The 27,744-nt window shown below is 43.5% G+C and overlaps 1 protein-coding gene across 2 annotated transcripts in view; it reads right to left on the minus strand.

Moving 5' to 3' along the window:
* LOC116496596 (protoheme IX farnesyltransferase, mitochondrial) overlaps positions 1–27,744 on the minus strand; it is a 100,741-nt gene that overhangs the window by 64,802 nt on the left and 8,195 nt on the right. For both annotated transcript variants that reach the window (XM_032199799.1, XM_032199800.1), the window contains exon 4: positions 24,791–24,915. In XM_032199799.1, the coding sequence (XP_032055690.1) occupies positions 24,791–24,915 (125 nt within the window). The remainder of the gene's footprint in view (positions 1–24,790; positions 24,916–27,744) is intronic.

Below are 27,744 nucleotides of genomic sequence, written 5' to 3' on the forward strand. Positions count from 1 at the left end.
TTCTCACGAGGAATCACACCGAGGCAGACAAAGAGGTTCCTGCACCACAGCCCTGGCAGGCAGGCAGGCAGGAGCGCACAGCATCCGCGTGGCTCTCTGCAGGATTCGTCTCTTCCCTGTCTGCTTTCAGACTCCACAAACTATTTTAGGAATCCTCCTGCCACCAAACTGTGCATCAGCTGGCCAGAGGGCTCAGCCCAGAGTCAGCAAGCCAAGGTGTGAAAGCAGAGAAAACAGGGGGAAGAAACCAAACCATAGCACTAGCTGCGTGGGGCTGCAGAGCACTCAGCAGGACTTGTTTCAAGAGCACCCTTAGGCACTCCGGATCTGTGCTGAACCACACTCACGAAACCTCAGGGCTGTCTGGAAACATGTGAGAGAGCAGTAAGGCCGTTCAGCATCCCCAAATTGTGAACCAGCTAGGCAGGGCCCACGTGGGCACCCTGTGGTGGAGTCAGGACCAGCCAATGGGGCAGGGATCCGTTCCCCTGCCCGGTCCCACAAAGCCCTCGGCCCCAGACTCGGTCTCACGCATCCCACATCCAGGCTTTGAACCCCAAATACGCCAGCACACACACACACACTTAAAATCCCCTTTAAAACATTTGCAGAGTTCCTCCTCTCCTCGCCTGTGATTAAATGACTGAAAACCTAAATATTTGTAAATTAAAACTCATAAGGATTTAATAAAATGGACAGATATGAGAAAAGAGCTTAATAAGGATATAAACAAGGCAGCCTTTAATCCTACACCACAGTTGTTGCAAAGAAACGTGAATGGGAAGCCTAGCTGCCATCTAAAATGAAGCACGATCCCAGTGAGCAGCCAGCAGAAGCAAAACAGCAGCCTACGTGATAAATATTTAGGTGCATCTTTTACGCATTAAAATCCTACCTCTGTCCAAAGAGAGTCAACTTTATAAAAGAGGCAGAGCACGGATCTTTCTCCTGAAACTGATAATCGATATTGTTAATTCACTCTGTAAGCAGCTACCTATTTTTTAAGGTTTTGCAGCTTTTGTCCCTCCCAGCAGACTCAAAACCACATGCTAAGATTGTTCAAAGCTAACCATTCAAAGCACAGCCAAAGTCAGTGCAGAAAGCCTACCGAAATAGCTGGCTCTTATGAAAAGTACAGACTAGTACGTAATACATAATATCCTGTTTAATATAACAGTCAAAACTTAGGAAAATGAGAAAATGTTACCATATGTGAGGATGGGCACTTCTATAAATTAAAAGCAGAAAAAATAATTTCAAACACAAAAAAAATCGCCAGCACGGTCTAAAATATAACTCCGGAGGCGTCCCGCAGCAACCCCGTTATCCTGACCCAAAAGCTGACCCCCAGCACCAGCGGAGGGACCGCGTGCCACCCTCCTGGCCCCAGGCTCCTGCATCCGCCGGGGCCATCGCATCGTGCCCAGAGTGCCCACAGGCTCGAGGCAAGGTGGGCACCCGCAGGGCGTAGTAGTGAAAGGGAATTTTGTGCTTAAAGACCTTCAGATGAGCCGGCTGCATCCGTGTTACGCGCCAGGTTGCTCTGCTCAGGCAGCTCCTGCTTCTCCTCGCTGGACACTGAGGGCGGCTGCTTGGTCCAGTACCTGGAGGGCTGCCAGCTGCATGGGGCAATGCTTAAGCAATAAAAAAGTAGGCTTGCCCTAAAGCAGTAATTGCTAATTGCAAAAAAAGCACTATTTAAATGTATCATTCACTTTAAAAATGTATTTTTGGGGAAGAAAAATTCAGAGCAGACAGTTCCGAGCAGCGAGAGGGGTGGGTTTGGTGTTTGTTTAGCTCTAAGAGGGACCCCATGGCCATAAATGCTGCCTTCTGCCGCATGGGGCTTTGCTCTGGTGCAGCTCTTGGGGTAGGAAACCAGCAGGGCTGGGGCTGCTGAGCACCTGGAGTCCAGCAAGCGAGCGCAAAGGGCAGAGCAAGGCAAAGCCCAGCCTCCTGCACCGTGTTTAGTCGAGGTTCCCCAACGACTCGAGACATCACCTCTCACTCCGCCACACTCCACGCCCGAGATTTTGATCCTGAGTTCTTCTGACAGGATCCTTTTAAAGTTCTCCACAGCAGAACGGAGGGAAGCCAGGCAGATTTACATGCAGGAACTGCAAAAGCCGGGCTGTGGGCTTTTTGTCTTTGCGGTTTGCTGCCATAATTTAAAAACCACACACGGCGCTGAAGTCTTAGACCACTATTAGAAACGCAACTTTGGAATAAATTAAGAACACTCGTGGGAAGGAGAAGCGAACTTTCATGTGGCTTCCTGGAGGCTGTTTTGGCACTGCAGGAAAATCAGACACTACACAGTAGTGGCTGGGTAATAAACCAACCTGCGCCGGGCCTTCCAGCGGCTGTCAGGCGCTCAGCGACGCGGACAGAAAGCATCTGCGGGCTGGAGCCCTGCTCCCGTTGCACGCCGGCATGCAGCAGGAATTCTTCAGCGGGTGCATAAATACACACCCAGACACACAGACAGACAGACGTCCACGCTGCCGGGAAGGACGGACGGGAGGGTTTTCCGAGCGGGTTTCTCATTTGCATCTTTCTGACTACTATCAGTCATTCATTGCGTTAAGGAAAGCTGCTTACACTACAGGCCCCCGTGTACTCAGAAATAAATGTGTCATTATTTGGATAATAAAGAGTTTATGCATAAAACAAATAGGAAACTGGTGAGATAAAGCAGGGCTGGTGAGGTCTTCAAAACAAGAAAGAGCTTCAGCTTTGCTAAGCATAAAGATGCACGCAAACTACTTTTTTGCGATTAAAAGTTCTGTTTCTGGCAATTACCACACCGCTTCCTCAAGTTTTCCATCTTCTTGGGCAGGCAGTGATTTAATTCATGTTTTAATTATGTTACAGAGATTATTACTCCGTAACAGATAAATAGCATGAGGTCAGTTAGAAGTTATTTCAGGCATTATAAAGTTACCGGGACTCCCTGCGGCGCGGCTCCCTTCTCCTCCAGCACCGCTCTGTCCCCTGCGAGCGGCAGAGACCTCCACCACCGAACAGAAAGCAGGGCTACGTGCCTCCCAAGGGGAAACCAACATTGGCCACGCACCAAGCACACCAGTAGTCACAGATTAAAAAAAAATAAATAAATCAAATTAAGTTGACCGTCTCCCAGCACTCCTGATTACTCCAATAATGAAATGAAAGCCACCCCACGTTAGCAATGATGGCAGCGGGGGGATGCATTAAATATGCTTTTCCTAGGAGATGTCTTCTGCTGAGGTTCGCTGCCCTCCTATTTTCCGCTAGTACATAACAATATTCCTATTTAGCTCTGTAGGATAAATCCTGTTCCTGTTAAAGACGGTGGAAAATCTGCCCCCGATTTCTGTCTGAGCAGACTTTGGCTGAAGAAAAAGCAACAATGAACTAACACCGTCCCATGCGGTTAAACCTTAAGCATCAAGAAATTAATCATTTTCTAAGAACCCTTACATGAAATAATTAAATCCACAGTTTAACTTTTTTTTTTTTTACTAAAACCTTTATTTTTGCTAATCAAAGCAGTTTTTTGTTCCCCCCCCCTCCAAATCACTCATAAGAGCGTAAAAGCCCCTCTGCTGTTCAAAACACCGAACAGCCGATGCTAGAATTTACCTTTTCAGGCAAATTTATATGACAGCATTTGAGGAACAATGTTGATTTGCTGGCAGAAAGCGGTGGGACAATTAAAACCCAACTGTTCAAGGCATGGAGGCAATTAGCTGGGATAGCACACTTCAGAAAAGGACGGAGAATCCCCCGAGATCCCCAGGAAAAAATGCGAGCGCTGGGGGCACGCTGCACCCCCAACAACCAAACACAGATGTACGATTAAAAGGGCAATTAAAGGCACATTAACCTTTAGCCAAAAATATAACAGTAGTTTAAATTAGTCAAGAAAGTCAGAGCAGAATGTTATTTCAAACTCCTTTTCCTACGCAGGCTTCTTTAAAACGTTATCCATTCATTTCTGTTTTATGAGGGCAACACTGCCCATAAAACTAACATTTTTGAGGTTAACACATGGCTAACTTGGAGAAACAATGTTTTTGCAGGAACATAAAAAAAATATCAAAATGCCAGACTGCAGCGCACATCTCCAGCGAGCACTCTGCACACTGTGAAAGCTGCGGTGCCGACGTGGGATAAAGCCAGGATTCACTTTTGGTTGGATCCGATCTGTCACTAAAGTAGGTATAAACTTAGCGATGCATCACAAACCACGCTTATATAGGAGGGAATTTTAATACAAACTAATTCTGAAGACAAACAGAATTTCCAAAGAGGCTGAAATTCAGGCGTTACACCGAGTTTTGTTTTTTTTTTAAAACTGAAGCAAGCAGCGTTCACCCATTTACCACGCTACGTGACCAGAAGACGCATCAGCACAAAATAAACTTTGGAACAAGGTTGAAAGCAGAAACGAGCTAGCCAAATGCATCCACATGAAGTTGCTTAAAACAACACACAATGCATCCAGAGACGCACAGAGCAGGAGGAGCAGCGAGCCCGGCGGTGCGGCAATGAAGCACCAATTCTGCATTCGCCTGCGGTGCAGAGCCCGCGCTGCTGCGTGCCCAGCTTCAGGGCAGCCAGGCACCGAGCGGTTGTCTGCTGCCACCCAGAACATCCCATCTGAAGGCTTCTCAGAGGGAAGAGAATAGAGGTGAAACCCTTTCACAAGTGGCATTAAAGAAATGCCAGTCCCGCTGTGCATGCCTTCTACTCGCACAGCCCTGTGTTGTTTTGTTTTGTTTTGGCTTTACTATTACCAGCAACAAAATTTTCCTGTAATGCAATTTTTATCAAAAATATTTTATGGTTAAGGGTCTGTTCCATTTTGTTTAGCTCTTAAGTTTCTCTAATATATTTTTTCTTAACTCCCCAAGTTAGATCTCTTAAAAATATTTTAATAACAGTAGTCAATATTTGTTTTTCGTACCATATTAGTAGGAAAAAAAAAGAGTAAGCCATTCAGTGAATGACTTGAAAATATTTACTTTAAGTAACAGGTTAAAAAAATACACAAAATTTGCCTTGAAAATTACTTTGACGGTATTTTGGGATTTAATGGTATACTTGCTACCATGGCTATATTAAGTATCTGTCAAAGGGGCATTTTGTTTGCCTACATTTACTTGCAATTGATTGCTGAAAAGACTCCGAAGACGAAGCTAGATGTTAATTAAGGTTAGCTTTCAAAAAACAAATCCTACCAATGTCTCCAGAGTAAATTTATCACCTGATTTTTGAAGCTGTGATCCGCGGAAATGTAGGCCACTAGCACAGCCGATGAACTTGAAATTAAACTTCAAAGGGAAAACCTGACGTTCGGAATTGGTTTAATACAACGCAAGAACGAGACAGCTCCCAAAGTTAGTTTTATTAATTGTAGACAGGATCCTTACAAGGGTGCTCGGCTGGCACACCGAGATAAGTCTGCAGCCCCGCGCTGACACGATGCGCTGCGTGCATGGTGCTTGCGGCGGTACGAGGACCACCCAGCAAGAAACCCCACAAAACAGCTCTCCCCCCGCAGCACCAGCTAGCAGGGCACGCATACACTGAACGCAGTGTCTGAAGAACGACAAGCGTGCCAGCAAGCTACAGTAGAAATCCACGAACTGCACGAAGTCGAGCAGAAAATACTCACTGCTCAGCTGGCGACAGTAGGGCTGCTCCATCCCGCAATGCCTGTGCTACTCCAGTCCCTCAGCAGATCTGTCCCAGTGCTCTCTGGTAGAATTAATATTCCAGAACAAGAAAGGAACTTGCGTTTTATATGAATAAAAACATTTTCATGGCTTGGACAGCAGAGAAGTTGCTTTCAAGCAGCTATACATGTCCAAATACTTTTGGATCAGCCAAAGCAGGAAAGCACCGCACAGTGTGCATTGCCATTTCTCCGTGATATTTATGCTTTGTTTTCACTGCATCTGTCCTAAAATATCACAGAAGACACGGTGCTGAAAGCTACCAACCAGCCGAGCACCCTGTTGTCTCCACACTCAAGCCTCGGTTGTGTTTCTAACCCAGGCTGATGCTGAAGCATCATTAAGGGCTCCTGAGTCCCATAGAAGTGCTTTCTGTGTATGTTTGGGGCTGGGAGGCAATCACACAACCCTGCAGTATCGCAAACTGACCCAAGCACTAAGCAAAAAAGCAGAAACGGGCCATCAGGCACTTACACTACCTGCAGCTGTTACTTTGGAGCAGGAAGATTAAAATTCAGCAACTGGGCATTTTCCACATCCCGCTGCTGGGTGCTGCGGGAGCCTGATCCACAAAGGCACCGAAAGCGGCTGACAGAATCGCATGAGAAAAGTAGCCGTGGACCCATATGGTTTGACTTAATATTAACTGATTAAAGGTATTTTGACTAGTTCTGCAGTTAAATTACATGCACCTGTTACACACATTAGTAGCACCTACATCCCGCTGCAAACACAAGGACGCTGGCCCGGCGATGTAGGGCTCAAGAAGATTACGTTTCACGTGCTTAGCACTGGAACAGAGTAGATTTATTCATCAATTTCACAGTTCCCTTGAAATAAACCATTTACATTAAAATAATTCCACCTAATATGCCATAAAAATAACATTCAAACACTCTAATTTATACCTTCTTATACGAATTGTACTCTTAGTTTTATGATCTGTGCAAAAATAATTTATCAGCATCTAGTTTGCATTATGTATTTTCAGGTTTTCCAGGGCCAAACATTATGAATCATGGGAGAAAACGTTCCAGCCCTGCTAATAGCTTTAATTTCAGTAAATAACCATAACAAATAAAGCCAGTCTATCTGACCTGTATAAACTTTTTAATGCATTAATTATTTTTGCTCTGACAGCCTTCAGCTGGTCACCACCGTGTATGTGTTTTCTCCCCCAGAAACACGCTGCTCGTTTGGTTCACAGCAGTAGCCTGGTACTGGGGAGATTCGGCTTCAGTTTTGGGTCTGTTTTGGGTCCATTTTGGTAAAACAGAGAGACAAAGGGGGATTGTGAATATAAAGCAGCTAAACTATGCCTTGTGGGTACATCTCTACAGAAGAAAGTAGCTGTGCTGCATTTCTAAAACTTTATTTTCCTTTTGGTTAGCAGAACAGCGGACAAGACTAGCTGGGAGACAGAACACATTTTATTGGAGCAAATGATATAGTTTGGGGGGGAAAAAAAAAAAGATAAGCTTTTGAGCACAGCAGTGAGCCTCCAGATCTGAAACAGATGCAGCCGCTGGGCTGAGCTGGGCAGGGAGGAGTTACTTTCTCTTCTGAGGCTAATGAGAAAAGCAAGCTTGCTGGCGAGAGAGACGGCACAGTACAGAAATACTTGGAGCCAGCCTATATGAGGGTCCTCCACCAAAATAATCAACACACCAGACGGGGACTAATGAGAAAGGAAAACAGTATGATGACTTGGGATGCAGTCTGATTTCAGCAGCAGAAAGCATCTTCCTGTTCAGATACACCAAGCCCGTTTTGAAAGGACTCCAAAGGCAATGACTGCCTGAGCCCTTACTGGTGGGTTAACACTGAGATCCCCACTCTGAAGACTTCAGAGCCTCATTCTGTCCACATTCATCTTAAGTTCAAAAACTACATTCCCAACTGTGCGTCCAAACAAACACTTCAGAGATTTGAACAGCAAAAGCTTGGAGCAACTCTTGTTAGGGTACGGCTGCACAAAGCCATCAGGAGACCTGGGCTCACACCTCTCATCAGCCAGGCGTAAGCCCAGCACACACTGCACGTGCAATCCCTGCAAATCAGACCTCTTCTGATGTTCCTGCACCAAGAACGTAGGGGAGCTATGTGCTTAACTCCTACCTAACTTTAAAATACACAACACAGCAAACCTGTCCTGGATGACACATGTTGTGTCCCTTTCAAAAGATGTCACTTTTTCGTAGCATGAAAAGGAGGCAGTGGTGGCTGCAGTGAGCTCCGAGCTGTTTGCCCTGCGAAATGACCCCCTGGGCAGTAGGAGACAGGTCTATGGAAGTCAGCCACTACACAGAAATTATTTTCAAAAGAAAAGAAAACAAAAGCTAGAGACACTGCACCAGAGATAGTTGATTGTTGTGATTGATTACTGTCCCAAGAGCTCTCATCTCATTCTAATTACATTAAGGAGTTGATTAATCAAATTTGCTGTTCCCAGTTCTACCCACCACCAGAATGTGTGTGCGTGTGCACGTGCACCTGCCTGTTGATGCTGCCCTACACTTACACTGCCACTGTGTAAATCCCTGCCTATACTCTCATCAGACGATGCAGTCTGGGCCATCTTTCTCAAGGAGAAGCTCACAAACCTGGCAAAAAAGCACAAAGGCAGTCAAAGGCACAGAGCAGCTTCCACACAGGGGTACCAAGACAAGGAAAGGAGAATATGAGAGGTGCCTGTGGAATGCTAAGTGGAATGGAAAAGCAACAGGAAAATGTCCAGTCCTGTCTCTTCCAGTGCTAAAAACGGAGATTAGCAAATGAAATGCTCAGATTCAAAACAAATAAAAGGAAGGGGTTTGTCTTGCAGCATTTAAATATATGCCTTTGCCATAGCATGCTGCTGAGTTTTTCACAGTTTCAACTGGAATTCAACAAAAAGAGACGATACAGCAGGCCAAGGAGTGCTGAAGGGACAATGAAAAGGAGAAGGCAAATCTCAAAAACACAAGACCAGGAGGAGCTGGGAGCAGGGACCAGCATCTCCTCCTGGAGATCCCACAGCACCTGCGAGTACTGCAGACCTCGTGGGGCTGCCCAGCGCTGCCCCACAGGGCAGGAGCATCCCATGCCAGGCTCCCTCCTCCCCATTACCTACAGGGCCAGGAAAAGATGAACGAGGAGGTACTGTACTCGAGCTGCACCTTCCAATTTTTTCCTTTGGGAACATGGAGCAAAGCAGCCCCCTGGCATCCCACTGCCCACCTGGGACGATGACAGATCCTCAGCTCCAGGGACGTGCTGCAGACCCCGGAGTTAATGCTGGTGACATCTCAAGCCATAAAAACAGCCTTATGGAAATACAGCGGCGCGCTCTGCCCCTGCCGTCCCAACCCGCTCCGAACAGCTCAGCTGTCTGGGATCTGTGTGCTGCAAGATTTCGTCTGCCCTCAAACGTAGAAACGGATTCATAAATAAGTCAGAACCCATCACAATTAAGCTACTCTCAGTATTCAAGATCATAATCAAAATCAAAGAGATGATTTACTCTGAAGATTTCAGATGACATCTGCTGAAATAAAAATATAGTTTGGAAAAAGATTGTAAAAAGATGACTACGTTATTACCAATAACTTTTACATCTGTCATTAATTTTCACTTGGTTTTATCTGCTCTCCTAGTCTGCATCCAATTTCACATTGAGTTGTGTTTTATTACAATCCCAATGCGGATCCCATCAACTGAAAAGACTAATAATTGCCTATGAAATGCCTATGAAATGCTGCAAATAGTAAGGATATTGTTTCCCTGTCCGTAGCAAACCGTATGGTCTTCAGGTCACTTGCACAAAGGAGCATCGAGAGCCTTTAAACTGCCTTTCCCCAACATACAAGAGGATATGAATACACGTGTATAAACCAGCATTTTTCCCCTGAAACCTGGAAAGGGTTAATTTAAGTTACACTTCTTGAACTGGTTAGTGAATGACGTTGAAATGGCACAGAAACGTTTTCTGGCACGGCGTACCCGAGACAAACTTCCCCCAGTGACCATAATTTAAGGCTACTTTTTAAAGGGCCTTTCAAAGCTCAGCCTTACAGGGGACTGCCGAGGCCTGTAACAGTATCTCCCTTGCCTTCCTTCCCTGAAAATACACCCAACTCAAAAGTATACATTTAACACCCAAGGGTCTTACCTGTCTTTAAGGAATTTTTATAAAGTAGATGGTTACCTCGGGCTATTTAAGTACTTTGTAGTAAGACATCAATGGCATGTACAGAGATATTCCTTTGATCATTACACCACTGGGGAAAAAAATCAAAACCCAACCCCTAACTCCTCACCGTATAAATTTACACTTGGAACTCGGCTACGTAAGCATCATCACGCTACAAAACCACAAGCAGCGTTCAGTTTATTCTCTGTGTTCTTGCTAATATGATAGCCTTTGATATTCTGCAGGATGAAAAATGAATACATTTTACTACAAAGATGCTTTCTGAACAAAGCCCTTTTTAATTTCAGTTTTCCACTGAAGAACAAAAAGAAAATAAAAGTTTAAGGGTGAAATCAATAGCTAGGCCAATTATTAAACCCAACCAACAGTAAATGAATGAAATTGAGATTTTCTCTTTTGTAATTTTTAGCAACATGTTTTTCGCTGGTTTGTTTTTCAGTTCAGGATACGAGGCAGAATTCAAAGGGTTTGCATTTACAGTGCCTGCACTGGAGATACGCTACTGTCTTCCTGTAGCTGTATAATGAAAAGCTCAAGCAAAAAACCCCAACAAGTTACAGAAGTTTTATTTTAAGGACGACTCTTGAAGAGCAGGAGGATGTGAACATCTGTGAAAAACAAGTGCAGAAAGAAAACTAAGATATGTAGATAAATCATTAGTTATATTAAGATATGAAACAGACACCCAAAGAATGGCATAAAATGTAAATGAACTTTGGGATCTGGTCTCTTAATTTGACAGCTGTTTGACAACTGCAAAATGGAAAACTGACCTCAGACAACTGTGTATAAATGAGACTATTAAGCAGAAGAATTTCACATGGAATGATACAATATACACTGCAGTAACTCCTCACAGGGGAATAGATAAATGCAGTCTGGAATTTTTATTGTCTTTGAAGGTGGTGATGTTAAAAAGACTTGAATTTCACAAAGAAGAGCTGTACGCTACATTATCACAATTAGTGGCACTCTCTGAAATTCGACGACTCACACACAGAAGTACAGCCACACACAACCCGTGGGCATTTATACAGATGTATGTGATGAAGCTGCTCAGGAAACACAGAAGAAAATGTGTCTTCTGCTTTGGAGATGCAAATCTGAAGCCAGCAGAAGTATGCAGTGACTAGGTCATGGGTAACTGATTGGAGGGTTTGTTTGAAAGTTACAGGCAGTGACAAGCACAGGTGGCAATGCCCACCTCCAGAGAGCACCGGGACAAGCAGACTCCGACCGGTGCAGAGAATGGCTCGGGGAAATATTCTGCAATTGTGGCCCCAATGGGGGAGCCTTCTTGAAATTTAAATCTGATACTCTCATCAGTAACAGAAAATTAAACAGAGAAGAGGGAGAAAACCTACTTTTAGATGTATCCAACCATTTCTATTCATTGTTCTGCTCCAGATCCCAGTGAAACAGGGCAGATCTTGCAGGAGCATCCCCCAAGCACTACTTCTTCACGTTCCCTAGCAGTGCAAAGAGCTATTTGTGATAAATACGTTTCATTCCAAAGCAGTTAAGAACACTGCTGTTTCCTTTATCCTTTCTTTGGGACAAATACTTAAAATCAACCTTCCTTACCTTTGCTTTTTAACCACAAAGGCGGCAGACGTACAACCTGTACCACAAGAGGCAAAAAACCACCCAAGCACTTGCAATGAAATCCAGACTTAAAGCAAAAGATTACATCTCCAAGCACAAAAGGTTAGCAATAACAGCAGCAGAAGCAAAGAAGCTTTTCGAGGTCAACTGAAACCAAAGAGTGGGGTTTGGGGTAAGAAAGCAATTCACTGTGCAGCTTCTTTAAGTTTCAGTGGAAGCTTTGTTTAAAACCTCATGCCCAGTTGTATGTCTCAATATTGCTCAATTTGTAACGAAAATGAAGCTAGAAAATAAACACAGCAAATCCCAAAGATGCAAAAGAAATGAGCACCAGCACCAAAGCCTTCACCATCTGAACCTCCTGCAGCAGAGTCCTGCAGTTCAACTGCACGCTGGGTGAAGGACAGCCTCCTCTTGTCCTTTTAAACCTGTTTTTTTGCTAAAAGATGACATTCTTTCAAGACACAGTAACAGTTTCCTAATCACCTCCTCCCTGCCCCTTGTGCTTTTACACACCTTCACCACTCTGCCTCACTGCCGCCTACTTGATCCTATTCGGAAATCAATTATGGCACTGTATCAATACCATTGATTTATTCTTACACAATGCTGGCACAAAGACAGCTCTCAGAGTCTACGCTGACTAGTTCCTAGTTAGCACCAGTGCTACAGAACTACAGCTGCAGGATGACTTGAGGAAAGTTTGTGTTTTATAGCTTATCCTTTTTATCCTTTCTCTCTAACTCCAGCAGTACTTCTAATAAAATATTTTAACTCTTCCTACAAAAGCTGCCCTGCTCATAAGCATCTGCATCACCTCTTGGCCCCACTTCAAAAGAAACCTTAGAAACACCCGAATCAGGAGGGGGTTAAAGACAACCATCGTCTTACAGAGGAGGCACAAATGATTTCCACCAGGAGTGGTCCTCACTCTGCAGACTTTAATCAAGGACGAAGAACGTGAGCCCAGCGCACAGGCCGAGTTTAAAATTCCCCCATTCTGGCTGAAGCTCCGCCAGATGATATTCTGCATTTGTTCCTTCCAGACACCACTCTGCCACTTATCCACAAGCTAGCAGGAACATTCCTCAGAGTGAGAAAAACTCCACCGACCCTGAGTGGAGACAGGCAGGATTAGGCAGGCTGTCCTCCACTTCCAACGCCGGGAAGCTGCCGAAGACGATGGCAGAAACGCATCAGGAATCAAGCTATAAGAGGCATGAGCAGCAAGTTAACCAGGGCAGAGACTTTAACTTCATCCCAGCTTCATTTCCTATTACCAGTTCGGCTGCCTCGCTGTCTAAGACATTTTCAGACAAACATTTTTCTAAAGGATGCCCTTCAAAGATAATATTTTGGTTTTATTGCTCTTTAATAAACACAAGACATGCAAAGCCTTAATGCATCCTGTAAAAGATTATTATTTTAAAAAGCATCTAATTTCAGAACATAAAAATGAGTTTGAAGCTGAATCTACTCAGCTTGCTTTCAAATGCCATCACCTTTACGATGCTCTCTGAAGTTAAAACGGATTGTCATGTCTCCGTTACGAGCATCAACATAAATCTTGACCGTAATAAGAAACAAGTCTTAAAAGGAGGATTACAGGGACAGATTTTCATCTTCTAGAAGTCTGTTTTACTTCAAAAATTTACATAATCTATACAGATCCAGACAGAGTTAGCCTTTACAGTGACCTGAGAATACCAAAGCTCAGAGATTTGCAAACGTGTTTGATTTAAAGTCAAAGCTTGTATTATTAAGCTGCTACAACTTTTATATTTCCATGCACGTGTCCCATTTGATTTCTTGTCCAAGTTTAATGATACTTTCAACATGCCTCATGCTTTTTAATCTGAATGATGCACCTCATGATTTTGGTATTGAAAACTAACCTCTCCTTCGGTTTCCATGCAGATGTCATAAAACCCAGAAGAAATGGATTACTGCCCAGGGCTGTGGTTTACTCCTTCGTTAAACAGCTTACGCTTCGAATCCTCTTAAAAAGTCACTTAGTGGTAAATGGCTATTCGACACTACAAATAAAAATGTTTTAAAGAATTTACTACAGCTTTCTATTCATACCAACGTTATAATCCCACTGGGGTACTGCTGGCGTTTGTGGTGCAATGGGGCTGGCCATTTCCCCATGGAGTCGCAGGCACCAGGGAGCAATCCGGATGTGGCACCTTCCCAAGAAGCGTGTCAGACACCCACCTGCTTAAAGCACAACAAATTTCAAGAGGAAAAAAAATAAAAATCCAACCATCAGCAATTGTGTACGGAAAAGATCTTTCAGGATAACTGACGAATGCCCCAGGAGCTGGCAGCATCGCTATGGCACATGCCACGTTTGCTCATCCCACCATAAATCAGGCGGATGACAGACTGGAAACCTCCTGAACAGAGCAGGCACGCTTCCAAGAACCAGGCAGCGTACCTTGTGAGTGCCTAGAGCGATATCCAATCCAAACTGTGAGCAGAAATATTGGGAAAAACTAGAAAGCATTTTAGGAGTAAGAATTTTAATCAGCATAAATCAACTCTCAACGACTCTCCCATTTCTTTCAGGACGTGACACGCGTTGGTTTTTGGTAAACTCAGGGTTGACACTAGTGAACAGCCTGCTTGACAAACATGAGCTTTGACAAATCTCAATGCTTCCTTCACCCCTTCCAAGGTCCAGCAAAGTCACGTGCAGAAAGAAGATGGATGCACCTTGAGTTCTGACATACTGAATTCAGCTAGTTTCCATTCAAGATTACAACTCCTACGACGCCAGCTACCTTCCTTGATTCCTACCGACCTCCGTGCTCCCCTGAAAAGCTGAAGGAGGTGACTCAGAGAAGTGGGTTTGGCTTCGTAAAGGCACGCACTCAGGCTTTCCTGCTCTATAGCTTCCCAGGCTGCAAACTGCAGGACACGCACCCTTATCTTAACCTCCAACACCACTGAACTCTCAAGACACTGTTGCAATTAAAAAATAAATACATACAATTCTGTGCTAACACCAAGAAATTGCAAAGTAAAGATATGAAGGTAGGGATCCTCTGCAAGTTGCATCCACCATGACCCGCTGACTCTGCTTCGGTGCCTTCAGAACTGGAAATGCCGGAGTAGTGACACCCCAGCAGATGACTGCTATTACACATGACGGGGAGTTTTCAAAAATGGAACCAAATCCATCTATCGGTGCCTCACTTATGTCAGAGAGAGCTTGATCAGGTTCTCAGTGACCTGCTACCCTGCCAATCCCAGAAGTGCTTTTCCAACGAAGTACTGACGGAGTGTGAAGGAAAAATCAAAAGAATTATGTCACTGCGGTACCCGTGCCAAACTACCAGGACAGTTAAATTCCCCATAAATGCAACAAAAAAGGGATCAATGTGACCAAGGAAAGAAGAGGGGAAATACTTAAACCCTTCATGCAACTTTATCATCAGTCTTTCTACTACTAGTACTACTACTACTACTACTAGTTATTGCATTGGTTACAGAGGCATTCATCCAAGCATGCACTGCACACGCGTGCGTTTATACCAGACCCCTACTGAGACTGAAACAGTTGCTCTGAGCTTCCCCGTGTCCCCATGAAAAGAAGATTCCCTGGGACACCCACCTGCCCCCAAACCAGCTTTGGAAAGGCTTCACTGCAAAATCTCACAGCTTTGGGGAAAAAAATGAGTCAAAAGCAATGTAAGGTAAGGTAACATCTTGCCACCCACCTAAACAAGCACATTCCAAGCGTTTGCCAACGCTACCAGGCAGCACTCTGCTAGTAGGCTTTGGGAAGCGCCTGGTGTAACGTGGGCAAAGCAGAGCAAGTCTTGGTACAAACAGCAGCAGCAGTCATGCAGAATTAAAGAGAGGGGACTTTTAGTGGTTTACTGCACATAAATCAAATCCAACGCTATGAAGACACAGAATAATCTGAATTCCTGGCATTTACATAATATTTCTCAACAATAGAGACTGAAAGGGAAAACCTGAGGATCATTCAATCGGAAAGGGACTGTTAGAATGCTCTGGGTTTGTGTTTCAATGAGCTATTCCCTAAAGAAATGGTACTGGGAGGCTGTATCAGGGAACCAGGAAACACTTTTCCTTAACCCTTGCGAGTCAAACTTCACGGTGCACTCGGAGTTTTTCGTGGAGCACAGGACTGGATTGCCACCACTGTCAGCAGCCTGACTCAAGGCAAGAAGAAAAGAACACAGTTTACATCACAAAAAGATGATGACACTTCAGTAATTATCTGATTGGGTTAGAATTTTATATTTGCATTACTGAAGAAACTCTTGTCGATTTGGAAAATGTCAAAACTTCTTTAAATACTGACAAATAATATTGACTAGTTATTTCCACTTTTCTGTTTCTAAGCTTAGAAAGGCAATAATACCACTATGGATCAAAAAGCCAGATAAATCTTATTAAGTACTACGTTTCCCTTTTGTCTGCTTCTCTCTCCACATTCCATCATTTCGGTCCTTTGAAATTCCTTTGTTCTGCCTGTGATCAGGGTTTCCAGGGGAAATCTGGCATTGGATCTAAAGGGAACCCCACACCACTGAAGTACTCCTGACAATTAATCATTTGGTAAATTATTTCTTTCCCCCTACCTCCCTTGCCTCTAGGATTTTCAGGGAACATTTCAGTACGGTGCTAACGAGACAAAACCTCCCGAAGCACCAAGATGAGGGCTACCTCAAGGGTTCATTCACGCGCCGGAGTTAAGCAGTGCCTGCAGAAACCACCCAAACGTTCCCATCTGTCAGGCTGGTGTCTCAGAATAAGGACGGGATTTGTCTTTAGAGCCACCCTCAGACTGCACGTATCACCAAAAAGTATCCGTACGAAAGAGCTGCTTCAGCTAGGGAGAAGGAAAACAAAAAGGGCAGGGTGGCTTCCCCATCTGTGTCCTGGTGGCATGGAAGAAGCTGATGTCCCCTCAACCACATCTTAATTCATTCAGCTGCCCGCTGCCCCGTGCTTGTCTAGGGCATGAGCAGCTCACCAGTGAATGCAAGCAGGGAAAGAAGGTGAGCACCCAGCACTTACATGTTAACGAAATAACAAGCAATGGGACGGACTTATTTTACACTCCTACTTATTCTGCACTCTCTTTATCAAATCCGGAAGCACACCAATCTGGAAAAAAGGGACATGGCATTAAAAACAGCTTCATACCCACTCCTTAGGCTTTGTTTGTTTTTTCTCCTTTTTTTTTTTTTTCATATATATATATATATATGAAATGTAACACAGGGAAAAGAACCCAAATAAAACATTCTCATCTAAACGTTGCTAAAATCTGAAGCTTTATGCTAATGCACGAATACCACAGAGGGAGGCAAAGTAGTAAAAGACGATGTTGTTTTATTTATTTGCATTGCCTTTGTTGAAAATTATACTTTGCTACAGGGGTCTAAGTGTCCCCGCTTGCCAGGGCCATGGGAAGCCATCCAGGGTCTTCCAAAGCCTCTTCATGCGCAATAGTCACGCAATATGCATAGGAGGAGAGAGAATTTCTTCCAACAACGGTACGCATTAATTTATAACATTTATCCAAGATCCTTTATCAAGTTTCAGTTGTAGGTCAAATAATTTATGCTTCGGAAAGATAATCTCTGCATTTAAAATTTATCGTTCCTTCAGAGGTTGGTTCTCATTAGCGCTCATCATTTTCCCTGCTCATGAAATACATCTCCACGAGCCGAGCCGTTCCCACTCGATATCACGGATTCCTGCGCGCTAACTCGATCTAACTGTTGCAATTACCGATCATCTGACGGAGCCGTAAGTTATGATCCTCGATGACCGCTAATGAAGGCTGCCCAGCAGTTAAAATATCCGAGCAGCATATATCAGCACGCTTCGGAGCGCAAGATAGACTTCCAGTGCTGCACTCCTCGTGTATTTATCGTACGCTGTAAATTACATCGCGGGCTGCCTCCGACACGGCCCGTCCCGCGCTGCAGCCAGACACCAGGTTTTAATAACCACTCCTGACAATCTTTTGATCGCTGGGGGGGGCAGATGAAAGGCAAGGCCGCCTGCTGCAGGCAATCTGCTCAGTCAAAACAAAGGAAACTTCAGAGGGAGACAGAGATGCATCAGGTGTTAATCTCCACCGAGCGCGGTGCGGGCTGACTGACTCGCTCCCCACTCCGAGCCGGGACCAGGGAGCTCCTGCAAGCGGGCGCACTCAGGATGCGGCAGGAAAGGAGAGGTGCTAACAGCTGGCTGTGAAACGCTTTGATTTGGGAACTCAAAGCCTCAGAAAGTCATTTTAGGGTCCTTCTAAATAACTTTAAACTGGTCACTCGACTATCTGATGTTTCAGACGTGCCGTATGGAACAAATCCTTCTTTTTTTTTTTCCGTTGAGAACAAGTTCTCTTATTCAAAAAATGACAGCGTAATAATCTGCTAGAGGAAGAAGCAAGATATAAATATTCAGGGCACTTAAAAAAGTGGAAAAAAAACAGAATATTGGAGAGATGACTTGGGAAAAACCTCCTGCATGGAGCAGAGGTGGGCTCAGTGATCTGGTAGAGGTCATCTCCACCAAGCTGGGTCTGAATGAGAGCATAATGAGTGAGTAATGCTGGTGGCGTCATAAATCAAAGTTCTCACTACCTGCCCTCAGACACGTATTTGGTATGAAAAGTTTAGGCGTGAGGAGACAACACCAAAAAAACAGCCTTGGTTCGGGACTATGAAAGGAATGACTGCTGCTCTCTCTTTAGCATTCAATTTCTTTGTGGGGAAATAAAGAGAAAGGTCTGGGGGACTGCGGGACTTCTGCAATTTCTCTTTGCTTCAGTAATCCAAGCGTCTCTCACTATCATTTTATGTGCATTACTTTAACCCTTGCTCTATTTTTTTCCTATCGCTTCAGTCCTTTTAAGAGATTTCTCTGTGGAGCTGTTCAGAAACCACAACAGCTCTGAAAGGAATACAACAACTAACGTCACATCACTTGAAATCATTCCTTCCAGGCACTGAAAGCAAATAGTTTACTCAATGTCTAGTCCAAAGTGAAACATTTTAACTTCAACGGTCAAAAATCTTGCAATAAACATCTCTCAGATGGGGAAACTTTGAAGCAAGAAGTTTTGCAGAGCATCTCATCACAGTATACCTAGAGTATTTACAAAGCTTTCATAAACAAATGAAGATGCAAGTGAAAAAGCCCAGTGCCGGCGAGACACATCCAAACCTCCCAGGTGCCTGCTCACTCACAAAAGCTGTTTCATGTGCTGGGGGAAGAAGGGCCGAGTTAATACTTAGGAAAAAAAAAAAAAAATCGGACACTGTGTCTAATTCACATAAAGTTATGGCTGTTACCACTTGACAGCCCTGAAACAAAATGTGAAGCTGGTGAGCAGAAGACTCCTCTCTGTCCTGGAAGCTGGCAGCACATCTCCCACCGCCTTCCTCCTCCCCACGGCGCACGTGTTTGGGATAACTGATTCCTCATGGGCTTTTTTCTTGGTTTTAAAAATGAATTACATTTTTAACTGGCCAAGCAAGCTAAAACAGTTACAGCCCATAGATCTTCAGAGAGGAGCAAGGTGTTGGACTCCACGCGTTCCCTCATAACATTTTCTTCAAAATTAAAAAAAAAAAAGCCACCCTCCTACTTACTTTTTCCTACTCCTTTCATCCAATTATGAGATGTTAAACAAAAAACTACATACACCAGGCATCCAGTCACCATCTGAGCACTGGACTACGAGCCCATCAGTGCAGCTCCCACTGATTATGTTCTTGTTTGGCCATCCCGGTACAAACTGTTCACCTGGTTTTGCCCGTTTTCTTTCCTGGGCTCCAAGTACCGCTCATTAACCCATTTTTGCAAAAAGCAATTTTAAGAATATTGACTTCGGACCATCACTCCAGCAAACAATGGCATCATCTGCAGGCAATGGAGACACGAGCAAGGCTTCAAACCTCTTCTGGACTTGTGAGCCTCCCAGAACGACTGCACTGTAAGTACCTGAACACCTTAATCACTGGTACTCCAGCAGGCTAGCAGCACTTCCTGCTCATATTCCCTCACAAAACTTGAGAGATTTACAAAAAGTCTATGAAGCAAGACAAAACCAGAGTATTTCCAGCACTGGTGGTATTGTCTTAACCAGTACAACAAGCACCTGTAATAAAAAATACTGAATCTGCTCACTGCAGTTGACATCCTCTAGAAGATGGTGCAGTAGTCACTTATCTAAGTAGGCTAATTAATTTTTTAGCATTTGTTCGGCTGCTTTTTGAATACCGGTCAATCAAGTCATTACAGAATAGCAAAATATCATCAGAAGTGAAGTCCACAACTCTCCCTCTGACAGCACAGAGGCAGGAGTGGATTACAAATGGCAGGAAAGGCTGCTCTGCTCTGATTTTGGTCTGGGGCCCGTCGCTGTGGTATCCCAGTGACTGTCACGGTTTGCATTAATACAGAAGATCACACGCAGGGTCCACAAGCTGGCAACTGAACTCAGATCCTGCATTTGACTCACCTATTTTAACACTGAGCCCGTCCTTCCTGCCCATTAAAGCTGCACTTCTAAGGGATCGCTGCTGTCAGGGGAGGCTGTTGCTAAAAGTGAACGCAGCCATCAGATCAGACCCCGAAGGGACAGGGATGTGAGCTGTCCTCGGATCTGTTCCCTCATCCTGATTAACACACTTACCACGCTTCTCATTTCTGGCTCTCCAACCTTCGCTACGACACTCAGTCCAGTCTGCTTCCTTTTCAAGGTGCTATCAGTCAAACCCAACCACATCGTTTTGGCTCTCAGTTACTAAATTCAAACCATTTTAAACATCCTGCTTTCATCTTTATAGCTCTCTCCCACTTTTTAACCGTGCTGCAGTTACAGAAGAATGTACTTGACATATAAAATGTGCACATGATTCTTTTAACATTTTAATGCCATGTATTGTGTTGTAAACATCTCTTCATGTTTTATCTCCTTCCCCATAAATCAGAGGCTAGTATCTTAGAAGTCTCAGAAATGACATGTTTTCTCCATAATATAAATGTAAGGCTCTACTCCTTGAAACCTGAGTCAGCTTTCAAAAACCATCAAAAAACAGAACTAGGAAACAGCAGCAGATTATCAGCTAAGTTAAAATTATTTTTTTCCCACTCTATTAGCACGACAGCATGATCATAATATGCAAACAGATATGTTAGGAGATAGGTCTTCACCAGGCTATCAGAAAGCCAATGTTTTGATTATTCTTTGTTGTCACTTCTGCAGAACACCGCTGACGTGAAATACCTTCCTTTGTACCCAGACCAGTGAAGGATGCTGGAAGAGTCAGGAAAATAGACATTTAAAAAATAAGTGATATGCTAGGAATAATTATTTGGTTAATTCACAATTAACATGCAGTGTTTACTAGATTAAACCCCAAAACAGATTTCCATTTTCCTTACTGTAGCTGCAATTAGTAAGACTAATCTCTCATAATGAGATTTTCTGGTGCATTTGGCTGACTTAGCAGTGCTACAGTGAAAATGTGTCTCAATCTATTCCTTGGTAAATACATTAGTAATTTATTTTATTTTTTAAAATTAAAACCACTGTAAAATACTTATTCTTTTGAAAAGAAAGAACCCCAATCGAAAACACCTGTCCAAAATAATTTTAAGTTACTTCAATGCTGGAAAAAGAAAAAAGAAGAAAAAAGGAAAGCAGTTTTAGCAGGTGGGACTGAGAAGTGGTGACATGTTGTAGTACAATACTGAAGGGCTGGAGGATGTAACGCAGTGTTGCGTGATGTGGAAGAGAACGAGGGACCACTGGATTAGCACGCCACTAAAATGCTAGATGAGGTGAGAAGTACAACTCTGAAGTATTGTGATATAAAGGAGTGAGGCAGAGGCAGAACTGCTGGTAGAGGACAAGAGAAACAAAACACGATCTTTTCTTGGCACCTTCCAGCAGGAATTAACTCTCGCACAGGCCACAGCACGACGCTCGATTCTCAACACCCAAGATTCATTCTACGGAAAAACTCAAGGATTCTCCAATATTTATACGCATCACCAGAATTCATACATTTTTCTACAGGCCTGTTTCTACCAAAATGCTGCCTAAACACGAATTACTCTTGCAATTTGGACACGAACATTTCTAGAATGACATCACAGTAGAACACGCACCACGTTACCTGCTAATGCAAGCCCAAATCAGGTAATTTTTCTCTGTATTTTTCAGGATATTTTCAAACGACATTTTCACTATCATTTATCAAAAATAAATATATAAATAAAAATAGTTTCTTAAAAATCATTACCCAGTTTCAGAGAATTGTCATAAAAATATATTATTCCTACTTGCCACCAGAAAGCACAGCTAGAATTTATGCCTGTGAAGGGAACATGTCTGTAAATACATGCCTTTGGTTGATAAATATCCAAACTGCACTTCTATAAACAATGGAAAAACACGGTGCTGCTAACTCCCATCCTTTTTTTATTATTGCTTAAGGACAGTGAAGGTGGAGTGAGAAGCTGCACTCCGGTAAATTGTTGTACCATGCTAGCTCTTGTGGTTAGGAGAAAAAGAAGTTTCAAGTATCACAGCAATCTGAAATCAATAGGGCAAGTGATAACTAAAAAATTATTTCAGACCAATTTCCTAAAGCAACAAAGTATGGCTTTGTGGTCCCTCTGCCTGACTCCATGCAGCAATTTGGAGCAAGCCAGCCGACTTCACCCCACGTTGACAGCGCTGACCCGGCCCCAGCTCCCTCCGGATCGTTGTGATGTGGTCGAGAGACGGAAAAAAACAAAAAGAAGCCACAGAATTTGAACGTTTAGAAGTTTGTAACCACACGTCTCAAATATTGCAGAATCTCTATTACGTTTTCACAGGATCAAGTTCTTCACATCCTGTCCTAAATCACGGGGAGGAATCTGACACGATCAACGCCTTACCTTCCCACGGTATATTTGAGGGCTGTAAATTGCGAACGCAGATTTGTCAGGGAAATGAGGGGTGGGAAAGACGAGTTGCCCTTAAAGATGCACAGATTTATAGCAATATGGGAAGCGGAAAGACGGTTATCATATAAAAAGGTCCTTGAGGACCAGCAAGGAGCACCAAGGGAAACATGAGTCATGAGCTGCCAGGGAAGAGGATGTGCGCTGGGAGCAATGGACAGAGCAAAGTAGCAATAAAAGGAAGTTCCAAGTCAAATGTGCTCCTTCCCAAAGGTCAAGACAGATACCCGAGCTTACAGTATTTATTGAAAATTAAATTCCCAGCCAATTCAGACACAAACAGCACCAACAGCAACATCAGAAAATAGATAATCATCGACTGAAAGGGTCTATTGATAAACAAGGTCATAAACCACAGCTGTTTTCTTTTGCTTTGTTACCAACTCTGCTTTATTTTCCTTAATAAAGCCTTGAAGGTCTGCCTATACAGGCGAGTAACAAACTAAAGAAGAATGAGAGTGCAAATTTAAAGCACTCAGCCCTGCTTGTGCAAAAGAGTTTTACACTTCAAGAGGCTGCAGTAAGCCTCTCTTTAAGGGCACAGTAACAGCTGTTCCTATGGGGAGATAGCAGCGAATAAATCGTGAACTATGAACCCAAACACAAGGTTACTGCACTCTTAACTTTCCTTTCCCACCCCAGCAAGCCTCGAAAGCGCCAAACTCCAAATTATGGTGCAGGATTCCTGGTAATCCCAAGTGTCTCAAGAGTTTAAAAAACACCAGTTTAAAAAGCAGCTCCCCAGAGGTTAAAAACCACATGCTTTTGAGACAAAACACAACATCAGGCAACGCATAGAAGCTGAAGACAAAGAAAACCAGTTATTTGTGCATGAATATCACCTCGAGGAAGATATATCAGAATCTCAAGACAGACACGTTACACAAGAGTCTCTGAACAAGAAATAATTAATTCTCTTTTGAGTCTAGTAGTATCCATGTCAAAAGGGAAAGCAAATATGACAGTAAATACTTAAAAGCATTGACAGGTCATGAAACAAATTCTTAAATATTAAAAAAACAGCAGATAGAGAGGAAAAGCATCTCTCTGAAATAATATCAAAGCCAAGAAAGCTCCACCTCAGTTAGAACAGTTTCTTTATCCAGACCTCCTTTTGTGGAAAAATATGTGCAAACGTATACTTCTTTTCAAGGCTAAGTGTTGTCACCTAAATATTTCTATGGAATTCACAAAAATGCAGCATTCGTTCTGTTTTACAAAGAAAACAGACCTATAGTTATCTGCTGAGCCCAAGTCCAAGCTCAGTGAAAACAAACACCATCACCTGTGCTCACTTGAGCCTGAACAAGAGGTGTTCCTATGGGTGTGATCCCAAAGAGCACATCAGTGCCAGCAACTGAGCTGTTAAGAGGCTTCAGCACAAAGAGCCTGCCCCCGTCAGGGTGTCTCCGGGAGGCAGATCACAGCAAAGCTCCATGACCTGCTCCATCAGCAGTGTCCCAGGACTCAGGCCCCCACTGCCCAGGTGACTGCGACACCACAAAGGGCTATCAAAGGCACCGCCACTTTTTTCAGCTCGTATTTACAGCTTAAAGTGACCATGGCTACCAATGCTTTGTAACTCCCTTCCACCCTGCGTGTTACCTGCTCAGCAGTTTGTCTCTCCTTTAGGACTAAAGAAGAGCCTAAGTGCAACTTTGCTTCACAGCTGGATCGATTGCAGGAGAGCTGAGAACTCAGCATCAAGCCCCGCAGGAACTCTCACACATGCAGGGAAGCTCAAGTTCAGGCACCTACAATGTTTGCAGCATGAGACACAGCTACCCCACAGCTGAGATTCCCAGTGTTTAACAAATGCACAGGAGATATCCCAATTCCAGACACACTAACCCCCCTGGTGCCCCACTCAGAGCACTGCTCCGAGCCTCCCCTCAGACAGACCCAACAAGGTCACGCAATAAAGCCCCCGAAGAGCCAGGCCCGTAAGGCTGGAGCCCTGCTGGCTCTGCTGGTACTCCAATTACACAGCTCTTCCTGTGTCATTTTCAGTGATCCATGCTCGGTATTATCAAGACAAACATTATTATTGGGAGGCTTAAAACCTCATCAGCTCAATTCTGAACAAACACGCTGTGCCCAGAGACTCTAATTCACCGACACGGCCCTTCCGTGGTGTCGGTTTTAGCGGCCCGGAGCTGGCTCTGTGGCTGCAGGCAGCGCACGCGATGCCGCCCGCTCGCTCCTGGCAGCGTTTCCAAAGGCAGCACAGCAGCAGCAGGGCAGCACTGACCTGATTGATGGAGTTGGCAGCGCAGGAAGCCAGTCCGGTTCCCAGCGAGGCGAGCAGGAAACAAGTCAGGTCAAAAGGGACCGGGGCCATGGCAAACCCAGCGGATGCCGTGCACACAACCAGAGCTGCAACACAAGAGCACAGGTCAGGGAGTCAGCAAGAAACCATCTGCTTTATACGTACCACTAGAGTCAAGGTTTTAAAACCCTGGAAGAACTACAGCACAGATTAACTTCTTACTAGTTTTTGGATCAAAGTAGCCCCAAGAACAGAGTACAGGGAGTGGTAACACTCTGCATAATGAAGGCAAAGACAGAAAGAACTGCCAGGGATGAGACACCCAGCAGCAACACAACTTAAGACAGAAGAGGTGAGAATAAAACTTACGCCACTGTATTCTCCATTTTGCGGACTGCTAAAGGATCAAACTGCCTCATACAACATGGACATGAGATACTTTCCCAGTAGCCCACATGCCATTGCAAAGTCTAACATGGAGGAGAAGAAACAGTAAGGAAAATCCTGAACCGAGAGAGAGAAATTCTATCAAATTATAGAAGAAACTTCAGCAGGGAAGAAAAACAAAAACAACAAAAGAGGAAAATAAGGCTATGCAGATATACCTGGTGAAGCCAATAACTTCACTGTAAAAGCATCCGCTGTATCCATTTGATATGCCCACTTCAGGCAGAAGGTACAATCACACCACCACATGGACCTCACAACACCTAATCCACTCAAATTTGGAAGTCTTTAACAAAAATCCACTTCAGTTTTGTCATCCAAAATTATAACTTTAGTATAGTGCTGCTAATCACATCTTTAAAAAGAAAGTTACCCTAATCTCAATCCTAATACTGCAATTACCCAAATAATAGGTTACATGAAACTCACATTTGGCAAGAAATGCTATAAAATAAAAATTTCTTATACTATAAAAGTCAAGCCTTACTGAGTTTCTTGCTCATGACCTTGAAACTGACAATTGAAAATTAATAGTTATTAAATAATTTTAAAATGTCTTGTGTGTAATTACATGTTCCAGACCTCAAATTAAAAGTATGCATCAAAGAATCAAAATGTTCTCATCTTCCTGATTCCTGCAAAGCCTCCTATGTGTCTAAAGTTATGTGACAAATAAATAACCTTTGCTGACTGAAAATATCTGGATTATCTGCTGGGTAGTGTTACTGGAGATGGAAGAACTAAATGTCACAGCACAGACCTGTCACAAGGATGTACATGCAAAGCACTCGTTTCAAGAGCTGCGCCTACATAAGGACCTTAGCATTTAATCGTAAAAAGACAGTGAAGATGACATGCTGCTCAGCAAAACTTTCCGCTAAGTATTAGAATCTGTTGGCAGATGAATATTATTATAATAATGTATTTCACATTGTCATAAACGTAACTTATTTAGCCTGGTTATGGATTCTCAGGGTGCTGCACGGACGGCTGTGACACAAGTCTCCAAGAGCACAAGGTTTATTCCACGCTAAGCCCACGGCTTCACCTCCCGTGACAGCACCTGGCTCTCACTGTGACTCCTTCAGCTGCTTCCAAAACACCTCGAACCTGCACGGAGCCTTACCATTACCTGCTGACATGCAAACGATGATCATTGCCAAAAGGCTGGACCCCAGCTATTCAGAACTCAGGGACACAGCATCCTGGTTTCAAACTTTGACCCTTCTTCATTGAGAATAATCAAGAAATAATTTCAAGATTATAATTCCAAGGAAACACGAAATTCCTTGGTTTACAGCTGATAAAGAATACACTCAAAGAGGATGGTGAAACAGTGGCGTTTGCATTTCTAAGAATGATTACATTCATCTTTTGGCATAATAAATCACCCTTCCACTTCTAGACAAGAGTTTAATTAAAACTTATCTTAGGGAGCACTTTATGCCAATTTATTATGGGAAAACACCAACTCATTTACTGAAGAAGAGAGGTGGAGCAGATTGGCAAACAGTCTATGTAACCTTACCATCACAGTGACCTCAAAGAAATCCTAATACAGCATAGCTACAGCACTAATTAAAGTCCCCATTGATTTCTCTGGATTAATTTCAGCCCGTCATTTCAGAGTGACTTAGCAGGATCTCGTTAAGAAAGGCCAGAGTACATCCTCTTACTTATCCAATTGAAACAGGTATTTTGGGTTGCTTGGCAGTGCTCTCAACACAAGGTTTTCCCTGCTTGTCTCATCACCCTGCAATTCAAATGCAACATGTTAAGAGTAAGTAGGAAAACGTTCCCTTTGGATTGGGAAGTTTATTTGCTTTTGCTGGGGAAGCAATAATTTACTCTTCTACTTTTTTCATGGAGGAAAAGTGTATTTAATTGAAATCACATCAAGGGAATGAGCTCATAGATTGTTTGTTTTTTAATCCCTGTTAGTTTAGTGCTTTTGGGGTCAAATTCACTTCACCTTATTATAGAAAAATGGAATTGATCCTTTCAAGATTTGTTGATGAGAGCTGGCATTATCTTCAAAAAGAAGCCAGGATTTAAACTTATGATCTCAACCTAAACCTAATTTTATGTCTTTTAAACATCTTTAGCTTTAACAGAAATTAAGAAGGGGCATTTGTCTACAATTTCAATGTCAATGAAAAAGAAAATGCTAATGCACTGGGGGGGGGGGGGGGGTGTGAAAAATGGTATTTCCAGCATAAGAATACATTTGAAAGGACCACAGTGCATAGTATGCTTTGCATTTCTGTTCGGCTTCATTGTAATCTGCCTTTATAAATCTTTATTTGTACCGTGCGAATCACCACACTGTATTTTGGTTACCTCCTATTAGAAAGTAGCCAAGCCGAAGTCGATGGAAGAAACCCAAAGCAAACCACTTCAGCTTTAGATTTCCTTTCTGTTCCCGTACTGATGATGTATCAGTACATACGGAAGAACAAAAGCAATTGTATTCCTATTTTAATTTAAGA

Source organism: Aythya fuligula, chromosome 18 (assembly GCF_009819795.1).
Source record: "Aythya fuligula isolate bAytFul2 chromosome 18, bAytFul2.pri, whole genome shotgun sequence".
In the NCBI taxonomy this organism is placed as follows: Eukaryota; Metazoa; Chordata; class Aves; order Anseriformes; family Anatidae; genus Aythya; species Aythya fuligula.